The 16,391-nt window shown below is 41.0% G+C and overlaps 1 protein-coding gene across 2 annotated transcripts in view; it reads left to right on the forward strand.

The window, feature by feature from the left end:
- The window catches only part of ACER2 (alkaline ceramidase 2), a 28,013-nt gene that overhangs the window by 3,564 nt on the left and 8,058 nt on the right, over positions 1-16,391 (forward strand). For both annotated transcript variants that reach the window (XM_023533728.1, XM_011365350.2), the window contains exons 2-4: positions 5,641-5,755; positions 6,501-6,642; positions 12,802-12,939. In XM_023533728.1, coding sequence (XP_023389496.1) covers positions 5,641-5,755; positions 6,501-6,642; positions 12,802-12,939 — 395 coding nt within the window. The remainder of the gene's footprint in view (positions 1-5,640; positions 5,756-6,500; positions 6,643-12,801; positions 12,940-16,391) is intronic.

Below are 16,391 nucleotides of genomic sequence, written 5' to 3' on the forward strand. Positions count from 1 at the left end.
GAGAGGGATCCAGAACCTGCTTAATGGGTCTTGGGGTAGCACATCACTACGACAACTTCAGTTACTACTGGTTATCTTTAACTGTTTGCTATACATTGAAATGTTTGCTATATATTGAAGCTCTGCTGGGTATTCTACAGCAGAGGTCCCCAACCCTTGGGCTGTGGACTGTCCATGGCCTGCTAGGAACCGGACTATACAGCAGGAGGTGAGCGTCGGGGGCAGTGAGCCAAGCTTCATCTGTATTTGCAGCTGCTCCCCAGCACTAGCATCACCGCCTCAGCTCCACCTCAGATCATCAGGCATTAGATTCTCATAGGAGCACTGGTCTCTCGTGCCAAAAAGGTTGGTGACCACTGCTCTACAGTCGTCCTAGGCAATGGGTGCTATTTATTATATCCATTTGATAAATGAAGAAACTGGGGTCTAGATAGATTTTGTAACTTGCTGAGGTCAAGAAAATATCTTGAAGATGGCCCCACATTGGCTCATAGAGAGTCATCTTCTCCTTTACAATGTCTACACAGTATTCCATTAAACGGATTAACCGTAATTTACTTAACCAGTCAGTTCCTCATTGATGGACATTTAGGGCAGTTTCTGTTTTATTGTTTTCATTTTGGTTTCTGAACAGTGATACAATGATATCCTCATGTACGCATCTGGATGTACTTTTGCAAGTGCTAATCCTGGGTGGGGAATTGCTGTGTAAGGGGAATATTCACTTTAAAGGCTGACGATTATTGCTAAATGGTCCACCAGAAAGAGTACCCTGATTTATGCTGCCACTGACAGTGTCTGGGTATATAAAGCATTTTGCTTCTGGGCCCTGAAAATCTCTATTGCCTCAAATCTTATCATCCTTTGTTTCAGCCAAACCCAAACGTCTCTTCCAAGAACATCATGCCCTTTCACAGCCTTTTGCTTGAGCACATTTTATACTGTTTCTTCTATATACACGTTTTTACTGAATTGAGTTTCTTTTTATGTTTCATGTTTTAAAGCCCCAGCCACACTAAAGAGAAAGACTCCAGTCCTGGCTGTTCTGGAGAAAAGTGGGGTCTGCCTTTTAACCACCAGGCTTGACTTTTGGGCACTCTGTTGCTGGGCAGTGACTCAGGGAGACAGAGGGAAATCACCTGGTGCTAAAAAAAGAAGTCTTGAAGCAAAACATATGCATAAAATCAGCTCACGATGGGTCACCTCCCCCAACCAACTCTGTCCCCAAACATCAAGATAAGGAAAGTAGAGTTCTGTGTGTATTCCAAAGTCCACATCCCACTATCTATCTATAGGGCAGAATTATCCATCCATCATCCATCCATTTACTGGGCAACTATTGTATGCCCATCACAGAGACCAGACCTACAGTCATCTGGGTGGTGAGGGCCATGATAGAGGTGCATACAAGTCACCTGGGTGTTATTAGTACTCTCCATGGGGTTGATGCACTGCGGAAGGTGGGATGGGGGGATTTTGCAAGAAGGCTTCTGAGTAGAGTGACCTACTTGTCTTGGTTTGCCAAGGACAAAATTGGACTTTTCCTGATTTTAAAACTGAAAGTTCCATATCTTGGGAACCCTTAGTTCCAGGGAAACCAGGGCCAGTTGGTCATCTCCGAGATGGGAGAGGAACAATAGAATGGATAGTTAGGAATGTGCATATAATTAAGATGCACAATCTACAGCCAGGGTTATGACCCTTATCTGTTTATGGACTTATTGTTCAGAAAAACGTACAGCCTGTTGCTTTGTCAGTATTTACTCTCTGGGAAAGTGCACACTCATATGCATCAGGATGAGACTGCAGTGTGTTCATGAGACTATTTTGGTGCAGATGTTATGTAGGAATTCATAGAATGAGGAACTTTCTAAGGAAATAATTAATACATTTTAAAATTGTGGTTTCCTTCTAATTAAAAAAACTTGTTCCGCAGGCATTAAACCAATTCTCCAAAGGATAATCCAACAATTGGCTTTTAAAAATACCCTTTGGCTGAACTAACTATTCTTCAACTTTAGTGACCCACATAATTTTGAAGGGAAGTTTCATTTCTCAGTAGAAATAGGACCATTGAATTCATCTTTTAACCACGATTCGTTTGCTTTTCCGTATTTCTTTAGGAGTTCCTTCCTCTTTTTGTCTTGGGAAGCGTCTCCCTCTAGTTTGGTCTTTTCCTTTTCATAGATTGATCTCTTTAAAAGGCCTAGTGGAGGCCAGCAGGCACTGGTAGATGGGCTGTGTAGAAGTAGTGTGATTTCAGTGTTGCTTGGGAGCATGTGTTAAAATGGTGTTTCTAAATCGAACTCCCCAATATGTGCATTTGAAAAAAAATGTTTGAAGTATCATAATTTTACTGCAGGTATAATGAATGATGTTATGCTTTTGTAAAAAGGGGGTAAATACGTTTAAAAGTGATAAATGTGTACCTTGCTAGTAGTTACATATATTGACAGAGACATTTGGGGGACAGCTTGGGAGTAGATAGTTGCACTTGGTCGATGAAAGGAAGATTGAGAGGACTCGAGGCAAAAAAAAAAAAAAAAAAGATATACTGGGGTAAAAAGCAAATGTGTTATATTCCCTACCATTTTGGTTGAGCTGTAAATTGGTACTCCTTCCACTGGAGATCTGCTAAAAAAAAAACTGCTGCCAGCTGCAGCACTTACAGCAAGTGAGATAAATCTATATGAACTAAGATGAAAAGGTTTGCAAGGCATATTGTTGAATGAGAAAAAAAGTTGCAGAATGATAATGTTACAATATGTGATATATATGTGTTAGCAAAAATGCAAAGAAAATGATTTGAAGCCTGTGCATCTGAGAACAATGGCCATCTCTAGAGCAGAGGATAGAAAGGAGATTTTAGCTTTGTAATGTATTCTTTTCTTTTTTTCTTTTTTCTTTTTTAACAAAGGCAACACATTCATGTATATGAAAGGAGAAAGATCAGGTTTTAAGTTACCTATGGTATTACAATTTGATTTTTCTCCTTCTCCCTCTTTACCTCCTTTTCTTCCATCAACTTCTATGTTTAACAAAAGGAGAGCCACATTTAAATCATGGAATGGGTCACATGTGCACAGTGTGTGATGCCATTCAGAATTTTTAGATACCAGTTATGAGTTAAGCCAAGGAGGTAAGGATGTGGCTGGGTGGTTTGGAGGTAAAAATCAGCTAGGGGGCCATGGAGAGAGCTCAAGGTGACTACTGGATGCTGGCTCCAGTTCCCAGGGTAATTGCCTGTCTGACCTTGGCCAGCCAAGGAACCTTTCTGGGCCCTCAATTACATCACCTTGTAAAACGAAGAATGGTCTTTAAGATCTCTTAACGATCTCCAATTCTTTAAATGATTCCACAGAAAGTTAAAATCAATGAATAATAGCCTACTGCTTATTTCTGAGACTGGAGACTGCATACCACCTGGGACATCTGATACAGTTTATCTCGCCCAGGGTCACCAATAGCTCATAGAGCTCCTACATGGGAAAGAGAAAAAGACCCCCACCAGAGTGGACCAACTAGAAAAAGGTACTCCCTTCTCCAGAATGATGCCTCCCCACTAGGGATTTTAGTCCCGGATTTTAACCAAAGTCAGCAATCCTGCTTCCATCCTGCTTCTGACAAAGGCTCTTGTTCTTTCTCTTGTTTTATTTCTCTCCCACCCTGTCTTTCTCTTCTTTCTAAAAATGGTGTCACTCCCAATCTCTCTTGTTCCCAGATAGTGACAGAGGCATACACAGGCCACCAGTGAGGCCAGTTCTTACCTATACGACGCCTCAAGTTCTGGGGTGTGCTGATGCATATGTCTAGTTGTGTACCAGTGTGATTTTGTAGGTCTGGAGAAGCCCATTTACCCTGCTCCTCCAGTTCATTTCGGGCACGCACCCTCATGGTTCCTCTGAGGCCTCCTCCGTGTTGTCCAGCATGGGTGGCCAGTCTTTTCTTTTGAAAGCCTGCATGCCCTTGGCTTTCCAGACTTAATCTGCCCCATGCTATCTCCGAAAGTTTGGTTTTGCAGTCTTTTTTCGTGTACCCCTTGCACCCCTTTCTCACGGTGTTGCTCGCATAAACTCAGCTGTCGTCTTCACCTTATGCACACATCCTCTGTGTACATAGTCCTTTATGAGGAGCCGCTCCCTCCACACTTAGAGATGAAACTTAAAAAGCTGAACAGTGCTACCACTTTATACCTTCTAGGATGGCCTTACTTAGACTAAACAATCCCCAGAAAAATAAGTGTTGGCAAGGATATAGAAAAATTAGAACCCTTGTACATTGCTTGTAGGAATGTAAAGTGGTTTGGCCACTGTGGAAAACAGTTTGGAGGTTTTTCAGTAAGTTAAACATAGAATTACCATATGACCCAGCAAGGCCAACCATATACCCAAAAGAACTGAAAACAAGTACTCAAAACCTTGTATGCAAATAGCAGCACTGTTCACGACAGCCTGTAATTAGATGAATGGATTAACGAAATGTGGAATCCATACCATGGAGTATTATTCATCCATTAAAAAGAAGTACTGATACATGCTATAATGTGAGTGAAACTAGGAAACATTATGCCAAGTGAAAGAAGCTAGATGCAAAAGGGCATGTATTGTATGATTCCACTTTTCTGAAATATTGAGAATAGGTAAATTCATAGAGACAGAGAGCGGATCAGTGGTTGTTAGGCGCTAGGGGGTGGGGGAGATGGGGAGCTACTGCTTAATGACCATAGGGTTTTCTTTTTGGGGTGATGAAACGTTTTAGAACTAGGTAGAGGTGATGGCTGCACATGACGCATGTATTAAATGCCACTGAACTGTACTCTTTAAATGGTTAATTTTATGTTATGTGAATTTTACCTCAATTAAAAATTTTTGGGAAAAAAAGAACTGGCTAAAAAAGACAAACAAAAAAATAGATTAAAAAATGAGAGGTGAAATTTTAGAATTATGCTGTCTGGTGTGGTAGTAACTAGCCACAAGTGGCTATCAAGCATGTGAAATACAGCTGGACCCAATGGAGATATGCTGTAAGTGTGAAATTCACACTGGGCCTCAAAGCCTTGGTATGAACAAAAGAATATAAAATGTCTTATTAATGATGTTTAGTGATTATATGTTGAAATGACAATATTTTGAAATTACGTTGAACAGAATATATTATTTTTTTAAAAAAGCCAAATGCCTTCTGGAGAGATAACAGAGAGGCTTAAATCCACACTAAAGTCTAAAAGATAAAATGGTATCATTTTAAAGCTGGGAAAGGACTTACAGATTTGATTTTTACCTAAAAGTATGTTTTGAAAAGGGTGAGAAAACATAAAGCACAACATGGGAAAACTAGGAAGAATCCTGCTTTCACGTGGGCCTGGGAGAAAAGGCTGGCCCTGCTGGCAGATTACCGGGGGCCCGAACATGTCTAGTCCTTCTCATCTCTTCATTATTTTAACCATTATTCAGTACGGGCCTTATCTTTAAAAATGTATGTGCAAGTAAATTAGACGGCTTCCTAGTTAATTCGTGCAGAAAAAGAATAAGAGTTATTGATTCTTTGAATCAGGAGAGGAGCCTGGGCAGCTATCACGGATTGCAGTGTTTTTTGTCCTTTACTTACTATTTATCTTTTCGTTTCACATTTTCCCTCCAGATCAGCAATGTCTTGTTTTTCGTTTTACCACCCATCTGCATGTGCTTGTTTCGTCAGTATGCAACATGCTTCAACAGTGGCATCTACTTAATATGGACTCTTTTAGTCGTTGTGGGTAAGTAGATTCGTTGGAAAACATAGACTGAAAGGGAGGAAATGGAATTCCACACACTTCCTGTCCCCCTTGAACATTATGTCTTGTAAACCAAAGTCACTCTGACGTCTTAACAAACTTTTATTTTGCTTTCTTGACGTCAAAAGAAGGACTCCTTTGAATATGGGCTTGATAAACAAGATTGGCTGTAATTATCACTTAATTCCATTTGAAAGTTCTTTTATGTAATAGCTATTGGTGTTGTGCCAGTGCAATTTTCTGAGAACTTCTGAAGAAAGTCATATGAAACAATTGAACTCTGAGGAGACTGTGGTTTCTAATGGACTAAAGGTAAAAAAAAAAAAAAATCTAGATGTTTGATCCTTCATTGTTTTGGGAAATAGTTGTGTAATTTCCATTTCCTTCCACAGGCAAACTGGGAATTCTTAACAGTGAGAGAATGTTGACTTTTTTTACTGCCTGTTCCCATGAATCCTCAGTAGATAAAAACAGAGTGTGTTTAACTGTGGAATCATTGAAGTTTGATGTTCTGATATTTGGGCCCTACTTGCAATCCTATTTCTAGACTTGAAGCTTGCATGCCTAGGTGGTGTGAGTTTCTTTCTTCAGTTTCTTTTTTCTAAGAGAGAGAGCTACCTGGTGACTGCGATAGTGGTTGGTGAAAGGGCTATCCTTAAGCAGTGTGTTGAATTTGTGAGCCTGTTCTTCTTTGGTGACCTTTTTTATTGATTGTAATTGATTCTAGGAATTGGATCTGTCTACTTCCATGCAACGCTGAGTTTCCTGGGTCAGATGCTTGATGAACTTGCAATCCTTTGGGTTCTGATGTGTGCTCTGGCCATGTGGTTCCCTAGAAGGTATCTACCAAAGATCTTTCGTAATGACAGGTAAGCTAGTGCTAAACATTTTTGCATTTACTGCCAGGTGTAGTACCCAATAGAATGGTGTGTATATCAAGAAAAATAGCGCACACTGAAGCACAACCTACTAATGAGCTTCCCATACACTTGTTTAATATCCACTGATTGGTTATAGTCTGGCAGTATGAATAAACTGACATAAATGGGGAATTTGAATATGCTTGGAGAAGAATTTATATGACATTAGGGACAAAAAGTCAAACGTCACCCTTATTTAATATGAGCCAAAGTGGAAAGATTTCGATTTCCTGTTAGGACGTTTCCTTTAGTCCAGTCCATTCCACCATTTTATAAATTTACAGTAGAATACACTAAGGAATTGGTTCTCTGAGCCATGGGTACCATAGCTGTCAAATTGCATAGACATATATCTCCAAGCTGGAAACCCAAAATTTCGAGAAAGGATGCATTTTAATATCCATTGTGTTATGCTCATGTGATTAATCATCCAGTAAATATTTCTTGAACACTTACTATTTACTCTGCATTTTTCTAGGCTTCTAGGCACTGGGATATAGCAGTAAACAAAGGAGCAGAATCTCTGCCCTCGATGAGCTTACATTGAAGTTGGGGAGATTGTGAATCAACAAACCCAAAAGTAATATTAGAGAGTGATAACTGCTATGTTGAAAAATGAAGCTGTGGTAAGGGGGTAGTGGTAACTTGGGGTGCTGATTTAGAGTTTGGTCAGGGAAAGCATTCCTGAAGAGTTGTATAAGGTTGTTACTATGGAGGAAACAGAAGAGAGTCAGCCTCATAAAGATGAGAAATGTTCCCAGAACATATTACCCACATGTCTCATTGTAGGACACTGTGTTTTGTCAAAACATATACGGAAAAATAGTCTAAAGATATGGATTTAATTAAGCAAGATGTGTGTGCCCAGGGATGAGTTATAGCAAGAAAAATACAGAATTTATTACATTTTTCCTGGTACTCTGAGTAGGAGCAGAAGCTATGCAGCTATTAAAGATGCAGGCTGTTTTCTATGGTCTGAGGTGGAGGAGTGTCCATGAAGTATGCTGGCTGCAAAAGCACATTGGAGAACTCTGTGTTTAATTTCCTAACTTTAGAATGAATGAACTAACTTCTTTGAGTATATGTCTTTGTATGTGCCTGGGAGGATGAGAACAGCAACCACTACGTTTTTTAGGCATTGGGGTGGAGAGAGAACTTTCGCTTTTACCTTTAATCTGTACTATTTAACAAATTTTTTTTTTTTTTTTTTTTTAAACAAAGAGTACATGTTAATTTTTAGTACAAAAATGTGTTTTTAAATGAGATTGGATAAAAACATACTTTAAATAGATTGGCTATGGAATCATCAACCTGGGCAGCAGGATTTGAATTAAATAGCATTATCTCTGAGTATCATTAAGCAGATAGAAATATCCTCAAGAAGGTTGCTTATCAAAAAAAATAATGAGAGAGAAAGAGACAGACAGACAGACAGAGAGCACACAAGCATCACCTGTTTACACGGAAAAGTGAAAAGAGGGTGTTCCTGGTCCCAGACGAAATATGGCCTCCGCCTTGCTGAGGCCTTCTCCTCAGTGGGGGAAGTATATCTTAAGAGCGCGACAGGTTTGTTTATGCTGCCTCCGGTTTTAGTCTTGTATTGTTTCTTTGTTCAGCTTCAAGAGAATGACTGGGGATGATCAGAAAGATTTTGGAGGAAAGGAAGGGAGCAAGGGAAGGGACAGAGGCACTAGGCAGGGCCATGAAGTAGCTTTGCAGGCAGGGACTTTTGACTCCACCTGAGAAACAGATCATGTACCTTTTGGCTTTTCCTTTTGTCTCAGAAGGTGCCCACCAGTCACCCCCATCCTTTCCCTGAGGCCCGGTATATGTTAGGTTGAGAGCTGAAGGACTGCTTTGCTCTTAAATCTGATCTTTCAAATCCTGGGATCTGACAGAGAAGTCGAAGAAATGGGAGTAAGGATTTTGTTTATTTTTTTGTGGCACTCTGGAGGCCAGGGTGAAATTCCAAGTGACAGTTTTTAATGTATTCTTGTTTCTTGAAGGTGGGAGTGAGGGGCTGTTGTTAGGAACAGGAGAGAAGAAAATGGGGCAATGGGTGTAGTAATTAGAGCTTACCAGCTTTACTAATGAAAATACTATGAGATGCGGGGAGGTCTGTAACCCCCTAGGACTTTTCTGTCACCAGCACCTTGTACCGTTTCCCTAGGGAAGATGTGACCCCTCTCTTCAGTTTGGGGAGAGTCCTTTGGAGGCACTGAACACCACATATGTGCATATTCCTGGCTTTGGAGAATGCCTGGGTTTGCATCCTAGCTTCCCTGCTTACAAACTGTATAACTTGTCTTGACTCTTTAACTTTCTATTTGCTCATCTGTAGAATTAGGTAAATAATAGTGTTCACCTCAGGGTTCTTGTGAGATGACTCTACAGAGCACTTTGTATGGTACTAAGAACATGATGAGCGCTCTATCAAAGTTAGCTTTCATGAGCTGACTTCCCATGGCATGTAGAGGATATTTCTGCCTGGCATTTCTGTGATATGCATACAAATTGAAGGAGAGAATGGGCATCGATGATTTCAATGAGCAAAGAAAGAAAAGGTGCATGTTATAGGAAAACTAGCTCACTCTAAAAAAGGATGTAGGTTCTATTTGTCTTTCTTCAACTCTCTAGTGATAGAGAGAGCAAAAAGACCAAACCCCTTTGTGTGGGCTTTACTGCCCATGACAGGTGGCAGCTCTACAGTGGAAGTGGCAGGCCAGTCTAAAAATTTTAGGTAAAAACCAGTATTTTTATAGACTAAGGATGGGGTGGTTCAGCTGCCTAAAGTTACTAGGTAGTTAACATTTATCTCTCCTTTTTTTTTTTTCTTTTTTCCTTTTGGTGATCTAGACTTTGCTAGAATATTTCTAAAAGCACATTAAGAGTAGTTCCAGTGTGAGATTTCTGGAGAAGAGAGAGTAGAGTACGGAGGCTTAGTGACTTTAGATCAGACAGATATGGAGATGAATAACAATCTACTTTTTTTTTTAAAGCTCTGATGCTTCATTTTGCTCATCTGTAAAGTAGAGATAATAAAGTATCTACCTCCTGGTGTTAGAAATATATGGAAAAATTATATAAAGTGTATAGTACAGTGTCTCATCCAGAGTAAGGACTTGCTAAGTGCTAGTAGTTATTATGAATGGCTAATATGAATAAGTGTTTTGAAGAACAGCAGGCAAATTATTAAAGTTCATTATGTAAATAGGAATAATTGGTGGGTTTCTAAAAAAGAAGGGCTTTCTTTTATTTTGCCTAGAATGTCCTAAGAATCATCAGGACATACGCTTAGCTGTTGATGGTTATTGATAATTTTTAGACATTTTTGTTTTGAGAGAAAACCAAGAACAAAGAAGTATTATAAGCTTCATTGTATCCATTTCTTAAACAATTTATCCTACTGTGATTGTTAATTTTGACTCTACAAAATCCTGGGGCAGCCCTCACTTTACAATCCAGTTCATTTTTTGAATCTTAAATAGCAAGATTGCAGGCTGGGGTCTGCTTCTCCTGCTCTCACACTGGCTTGATGACTTAGGGCCACCATCTTAGACTCTCTGGGCCTTATCAGTTCCTTACTTATAAAATGACAGGGGTAGGCCCTCCAGGACCACCAAATGCTGTAGTCCCGTGAATATCAGAAGCTTATTCTAAACAGGTTATGTTTTAACCCTGCAGGGTAGGATCTTAACCAGGGACATTTCCATCTCTTAAGGGACATCTGGGAAATTTATGGTAGTCACAGTAATGGGAAGTTTTATCATCTATAAGTTGCATTTTACTTCAGAAGAGTAAAAGGGACATTCTCAAATATCTGATTTTAAAAAGGTGCACAGGGTCTGATAAAGTTGAAAATCACTGCTTTAAAGGGTAGCTAATGATAAAAGTAACAGCTTTGTTATAATAATATTGTGATGATGATATTGCGATGCTAGATTTCAGTGTGGGGAATACAGGAAGAAGGGGTGCTAAGAGTTCCCTGATCTTGTGTTCTAGGTTGAGCCCCTAATGGGCTGGAAAGTTGAAAAGGGGACCAGAGACAGCAGTAGGAGTTGCCTGTCATCATTGTTTAGACAACAGCCTATGGGGGCTCCTTGCTCCTGGATATTTCTAGCTCTCTTTCACCCAGAGCCTCTGGTGACTGGGGTCAGCTGCGCTGGCCACGTGATTGCTGTTGACTTCTACTGGTTGCAAAATCATGCGTCCACAGGATGTCCTCGCTGGCTAAGCTGCCTTCCCGAAGCACAGTCCTCCACACCCATGGGACTGATGTGGGAGGTGTCTTCCCATGTTCTCCTTAAAGAAAGCGTGTCTTGTCAAGCTTGCTGCCTTTGGACTCGTTGGGAATAATATCTAGTCTTTGGTGATTGTAACACCAGCTCCGTCAGATTTTCCCTGATAGTGTGCTATTATTAACAATAATAATATCTTAAAAGGCATTTATTCTCAAATCATGGTAATGATAATAGTAATAATGGATTTTATTGATACATCATGTACCAGGCACTGTATTAAGTGCTCTGGTGCTTGCAAGAACACCGTGAGGCAGATGTCTTAATTTCCATATGGGAAGCCTAAAGCTTGGAGAGTTCAGTGGCTCACCAGAGATCCCACAGCAGCTATGTGCTGGAGGCAGAATGTGAACACACATGGGACTCACAAGAATACCTGTGCTTTGAATCACTCTGTGGCTCTCTCTAACCGTGGATCCAGGGAGATGATGCAGTTGAGTTTATGATGATATGTTCATCCAATCTGAGAAGGCCAAAAGCCTTGGCATGTCAAACCAGTGAAAGAGTTATTGAGGGTCCCAAAGGGGCTATGTGCAAGCACAGTGGGGGAAGGGGGAGCTGTGTGTGGTCTGTCATCCTGAGGCTGGGGCAGGCAGCCTTTTATCCAGTAGCTGAAGGATGCCAGCCAAGGCCAGGAGAAAAACACTATTCTAAGGATTTGCTGCCTGGATCCTTTCCCATATGTGTTTTTTTCCTCTGGTCGAAGTTCGGGGCTACAATTCCTGCTCATTCCAGTCAGAAAGTTGGCAGCTTGATCAATGATTTCCTGTGCCTTGATGATAAATGATTTTCTTCTAAGAGATAAATTTGTATTTTGAAGATATCAGTGCACTTTGATTTCTTTATAATGGAATTTCATTCAGATTGGTTTCCTAACTGTGACCTGTTCCAGGGCTCTTGGCCAAAGTAAATTGTGCTCATGAAGGATAACAGAAGTTTCAGGAAATTCATGTGCTCATAGATGAGGCCTTAGAGATAATCTGGTCCAGACTTTCCATTTTACAGGTAAGGAAATGGTGTTCCAGGGAGAGAAGAAGGAGCATGTCCAGAGTCACGTCGCCATTTCTGGCTCTCTCTACTGAAAGCTCTTCCACTTGAGAGGGGAGGGATGTATCCATTACTTTTCTAGGATTTGTCACGTCAAAAACTTGTGAACACAGAGTTCCAATGCATGCTAGACTGAAGATTGTCAGTAGATATAAACATTATTAGAATTTTTTAAGACTTTTACTTTCACATGCTAGAAACATAGGACACTTTTTTCTTTTAAACTAGGTAGGAAGTTTTATGGTTTATAAAATGGTCTCTATTTTTCTTATGACAGACATACATGTTTACCTTGTAGAACAGGGGTTGACAAGCTGTGTTCTGCAGGCCAAGCTGGTTCTGTCTGTGCAAATCAAGTTTTATTGGTGCACGGCCATGCCTATTCACGCACTTATGGTCTACCGTGGCAGACCCTATGACCCGCAAAAACTAAAATATTCACTTTCTGACCTTTTACAGAAAAAGTTTGCCAGATCTTGCTGTAAAACATCTGAAAAAGATACAGAAAAGTAACACTAAGAAAACAAGCATTCATATCTCCCCCTTAGGCACTTAGGCTGATTCTAATTTTACTGTTCTCATGCTAACTATTTTGAAAATTCCTGATTATTTCCTAAGGATAAATTCCTGGAAATGGAACTGCTGAGCCAGTGAGCGCAACTGGTTTCTAGACTCTTGGTGCTTGTACTCCCACCAGCAGTGCCTGTGCCTTTTCAACAAGACCCCCTTTGCTAATGGATTTGGTTTGCTTTCACCGATTCAGGGGTAGGTTCAAGGTGGTGGTCTGCGTCCTGTCTGCAGTGACGACATGCCTGGCGTTTGTCAAGCCTGCCATCAACAACATCTCTCTTATGACCCTGGGCGTCCCTTGTACTGCGCTGCTCGTTGCAGAGCTAAAAAGGTGGGTGCCGTTCTTCCTGCTGCTCCTCAGGCTGCCGTGGGGATAGGGACACGCCAGCTCCTGTTCCTTGACTAACCTTCATGAACAGTTAGTTCCTGACTGTTGGATTGAATGCAAGGGTGACGGTTTGGTTCAAAATGTTAATGATCTTGTTTTCAGAAAGAGGGGAGCAGCTGTTTAGTAGGTGCAGTACCATCCCAGTGGTCCAAATATAGCTTAGCAGGAACATTTCAAGGACCCGTTGTGCCCCCAGACCAAGCTGCCTAGACTTAGCTTGGAAGAAGGGAGAATAGGTTCGTTCATAAGACAAGATTGAGAAGAAAAGAAAAGTCCTGAAGAGACTGTTGCAGTCACACAGAGAAGGAAAAAGAAATGAATTTCTATGTCCAAGGCAGTGTTGACTTCAGGTGTAGTACTGTTGACCCTGCTACTTTCTCTGAGATCACATTTTTTATTCACAACCTACCAGGTAAAGCCTTTGCTATTTGCATAAGCGTCTTCCTTTGGGAAGTCGTGTAGTCAGAGTTCAGGTGGACATCCAGAAACGTTTTAGTTTAGCTCTCATGTGTACACCACTGTCTTCTAGCCTCAACTAAAATAGAGCTGACAACTGCCCTTATTTTAATGCCCTTTGAAAATGCTTCCTTTTCTTTGTGCCTCCTTTTAAAAATGCATTTTAATTCATGACTCTCATTGTTATGGACACAGGGTGTCTAACTGAAGTCTTTATCTCCCTTTGTGAGAGTTGCTCTGTGTAACGTGTTAAGTCAGCTTTCTCTCAGTCTTTGTTTTGAGAGGACACACACACACACACACACACACACACACACACACACACACACACACACATTTCTTTCCATTGCTCTGCCTCTGGGGATTGCTTTGATTGTCAGCGGGGTCAAAGGTGGTTGAAGAGGCATGTAAGTAGGCCTGCTGGCGGTAGAAGGACTCTGTCAGGTCCTATCTTGTCAGCTTCTTTGAGAAGCCTTCAAGGACTAGGGAATTGAGAGACCCATTGCAGAACACTAATAGATCTTGAAGCTCTTTGACAAACATGACAGACTACCTGGTAGGGACCTCTGAAATGGATTTTTAGTCACCTGTCCTGTGGTGCTGGCTTAGATTAGGCCTACGGTGAATAGAGCGTTCTGGACTTAGCTATGTTTCTTGAGAATTCACCACAATCTACTTCCATTTTAACTCCAATAATATGTTTTAGCCTATAGTTTAATTAAAAATAGCTTAAGGAAAGGGAAAATATTTTTAATCCATAATAGTACCTGCAGAAGAACAAATGGAGGAAGACAAACGGTTAGGGCAGATTACTTTGTAGTTTAAATAAATTCTGCTTCGTAATTGTCATCTTTAAGCAGGGAAACATATTTTCCTTTAGTTCTCTTATCTTTGTAAGTGATTATAAAGGACATAATTTCTGTTCCATATTTAAAATCTTTGTCTCTGAAAAGCTAGTCATCGCTACGGTTACTTGGTCTTCATCTTTACATTGGCAAATGCAGCACCGTGGGAAATACCCTTCCCTCAATTCTCCTGTATCTGCTTCGCTCTGGTAAATCGTCTGCTCTGTCATCCCTCCCTCTCTAAAGGGTCCTTCCATTAGCCTGTAAACATGTTTGGGCCTTTCTGTCTTCTCTAACACTCACCCTGGACCCGATCCATGTCCGTCTGCAGCCACCACCCTTTCTCTACCTTATGTGTCACGGCCAAACTTCTTTAAAAGTTATCTCCATCCTTTTGCTCTTTAACCCACTCCTGTGTGGCTTCTGCCCCACAGGAGTGGGTTAAAGAGCAAAAGGATGGAGATAACTTTTAAATAAGTTTGTACATTTGGTTGTACATTTGATGATAATTTTTTAGCCCTCCTCGGTCTTATGTGTTGTTCTCTCAACTATTTGTCCCCCTCCACCCCCCCAATCCTTGAACCACTCTCTCCTGTGGCTCTTATGACACCAGACCCTCCTGGGGTTCTAACTCTTTGCCAACTTCCTTTCAATCTCTCACGTAAGCTCCTTTTCTATGCATCTTTGCATCGATTGTAATTTGCATATCCTTTAAAGTACGGTCTCACCTCTCTGCTTTCCTCCTTCTATAGTTACCCCACCAAATATCTCATCTCCTCCCATGGCTTTTATTACCGTACATGTGCGAGTGACTCCTACATTTATGTCTCCAGCCCAGTCCTTTCTTCTGCCTACACCATTGTGTATCTAGCTGCCTACCTGACCTGTCCAACTCCACATGTCACGGACGTCTCAGATTCCTGATTTGCCTTTTCCAGTTCTGGTTCTCTAATAGTTCTAGCCACAGTAAACGAAACACCTCTTACCTATTGCTCAAGCCAGAAGCCTGGCTTCCTCTTCTTTCTCCGAACATCTCATCTGGTCACAGTCATGTTTCTATTAGTTGACGTTGCAATTACAATAAAGTTTAACATCCTCAATGCGGTGCCTGCCTGTTGGTCTCTCCCACACGAAGCTCCCCTTATATATTTTTCATTTATTTTTTTTTAAATAGATTTATCAGGGTGACATTGGTTCATACAATTATATAGGTTTCAAGTGTACAATTCGGTAATACATCACCTGTATATCGCATTGTGTGTTCACCACCCAAAGTCAAATCTCCTTCTATCACCAGGTATTAGATCCTCCTTATCCTTATTTACCTTCCCCTCACTTCCCCTTTTCTCTCTGGTAACCACTAGTTTTCTGTGTCTGAGTTTTTGTTCATTTGTCCAGTTCGTTTGTTGCTTTCAATTTTATATCCCACATGTAAGTGAAATCATATGGTTCTCAACTTTTTCTGTTTTGCTTAGCACGATAATCTCAAGATCCATCCATGTTGTCTCCCTCATATTCTGTCCTCCAGCCATTCTGACCTTCCATGTCCCCAAGGTGGCCTAGCTCCTTCCAGCCCCAGGCCCATGTTCATGCTGTCCCTTCTTCCCAGCCCTCCTCTTTTCATTGTCCTTTCTGAACCTTCTCTCAGACCATGAAGAAACAAAATTTTATTATGACTTTGGGTCATGACCTGACATTTACTGAAATTTGTGGTAGTGTTGTCACATTACAAGTGACTCAGCTACATCTGAAGTATTTTTAAATGGACTTTTTTTCCCTCTCATAGGAGTGAGTTGATTGTTAAGAAAAACTTTGAGAATGCAGCAAAGGGCCAGGAAGAGGAGAAATGGTAGACATCCTCTCAGGTTTTTCTGTGCTAAAATAAGGTCCAGCTTTTGTCCTGCTTTTCCACTTAACTTCACATTGACATTTTGATACAAGCCCTGAAAAGGGGGAATAAAATCTAATGGAGCCCAGGTTTGGATAAGCCCCAAGTGCTCATAAGCCTGGTCAGCAGCTACAGCAGGGCTTGTCCTTCTAGAAACAGGCAGGGACAGTACTAGGCTGCCCTGCGACTGACTGCAGGGCCCCCGT

Source organism: Pteropus vampyrus, unplaced genomic scaffold, assembly GCF_000151845.1.
Source record: "Pteropus vampyrus isolate Shadow unplaced genomic scaffold, Pvam_2.0 Scaffold109, whole genome shotgun sequence".
Classification (NCBI taxonomy): domain Eukaryota; kingdom Metazoa; phylum Chordata; class Mammalia; order Chiroptera; family Pteropodidae; genus Pteropus; species Pteropus vampyrus.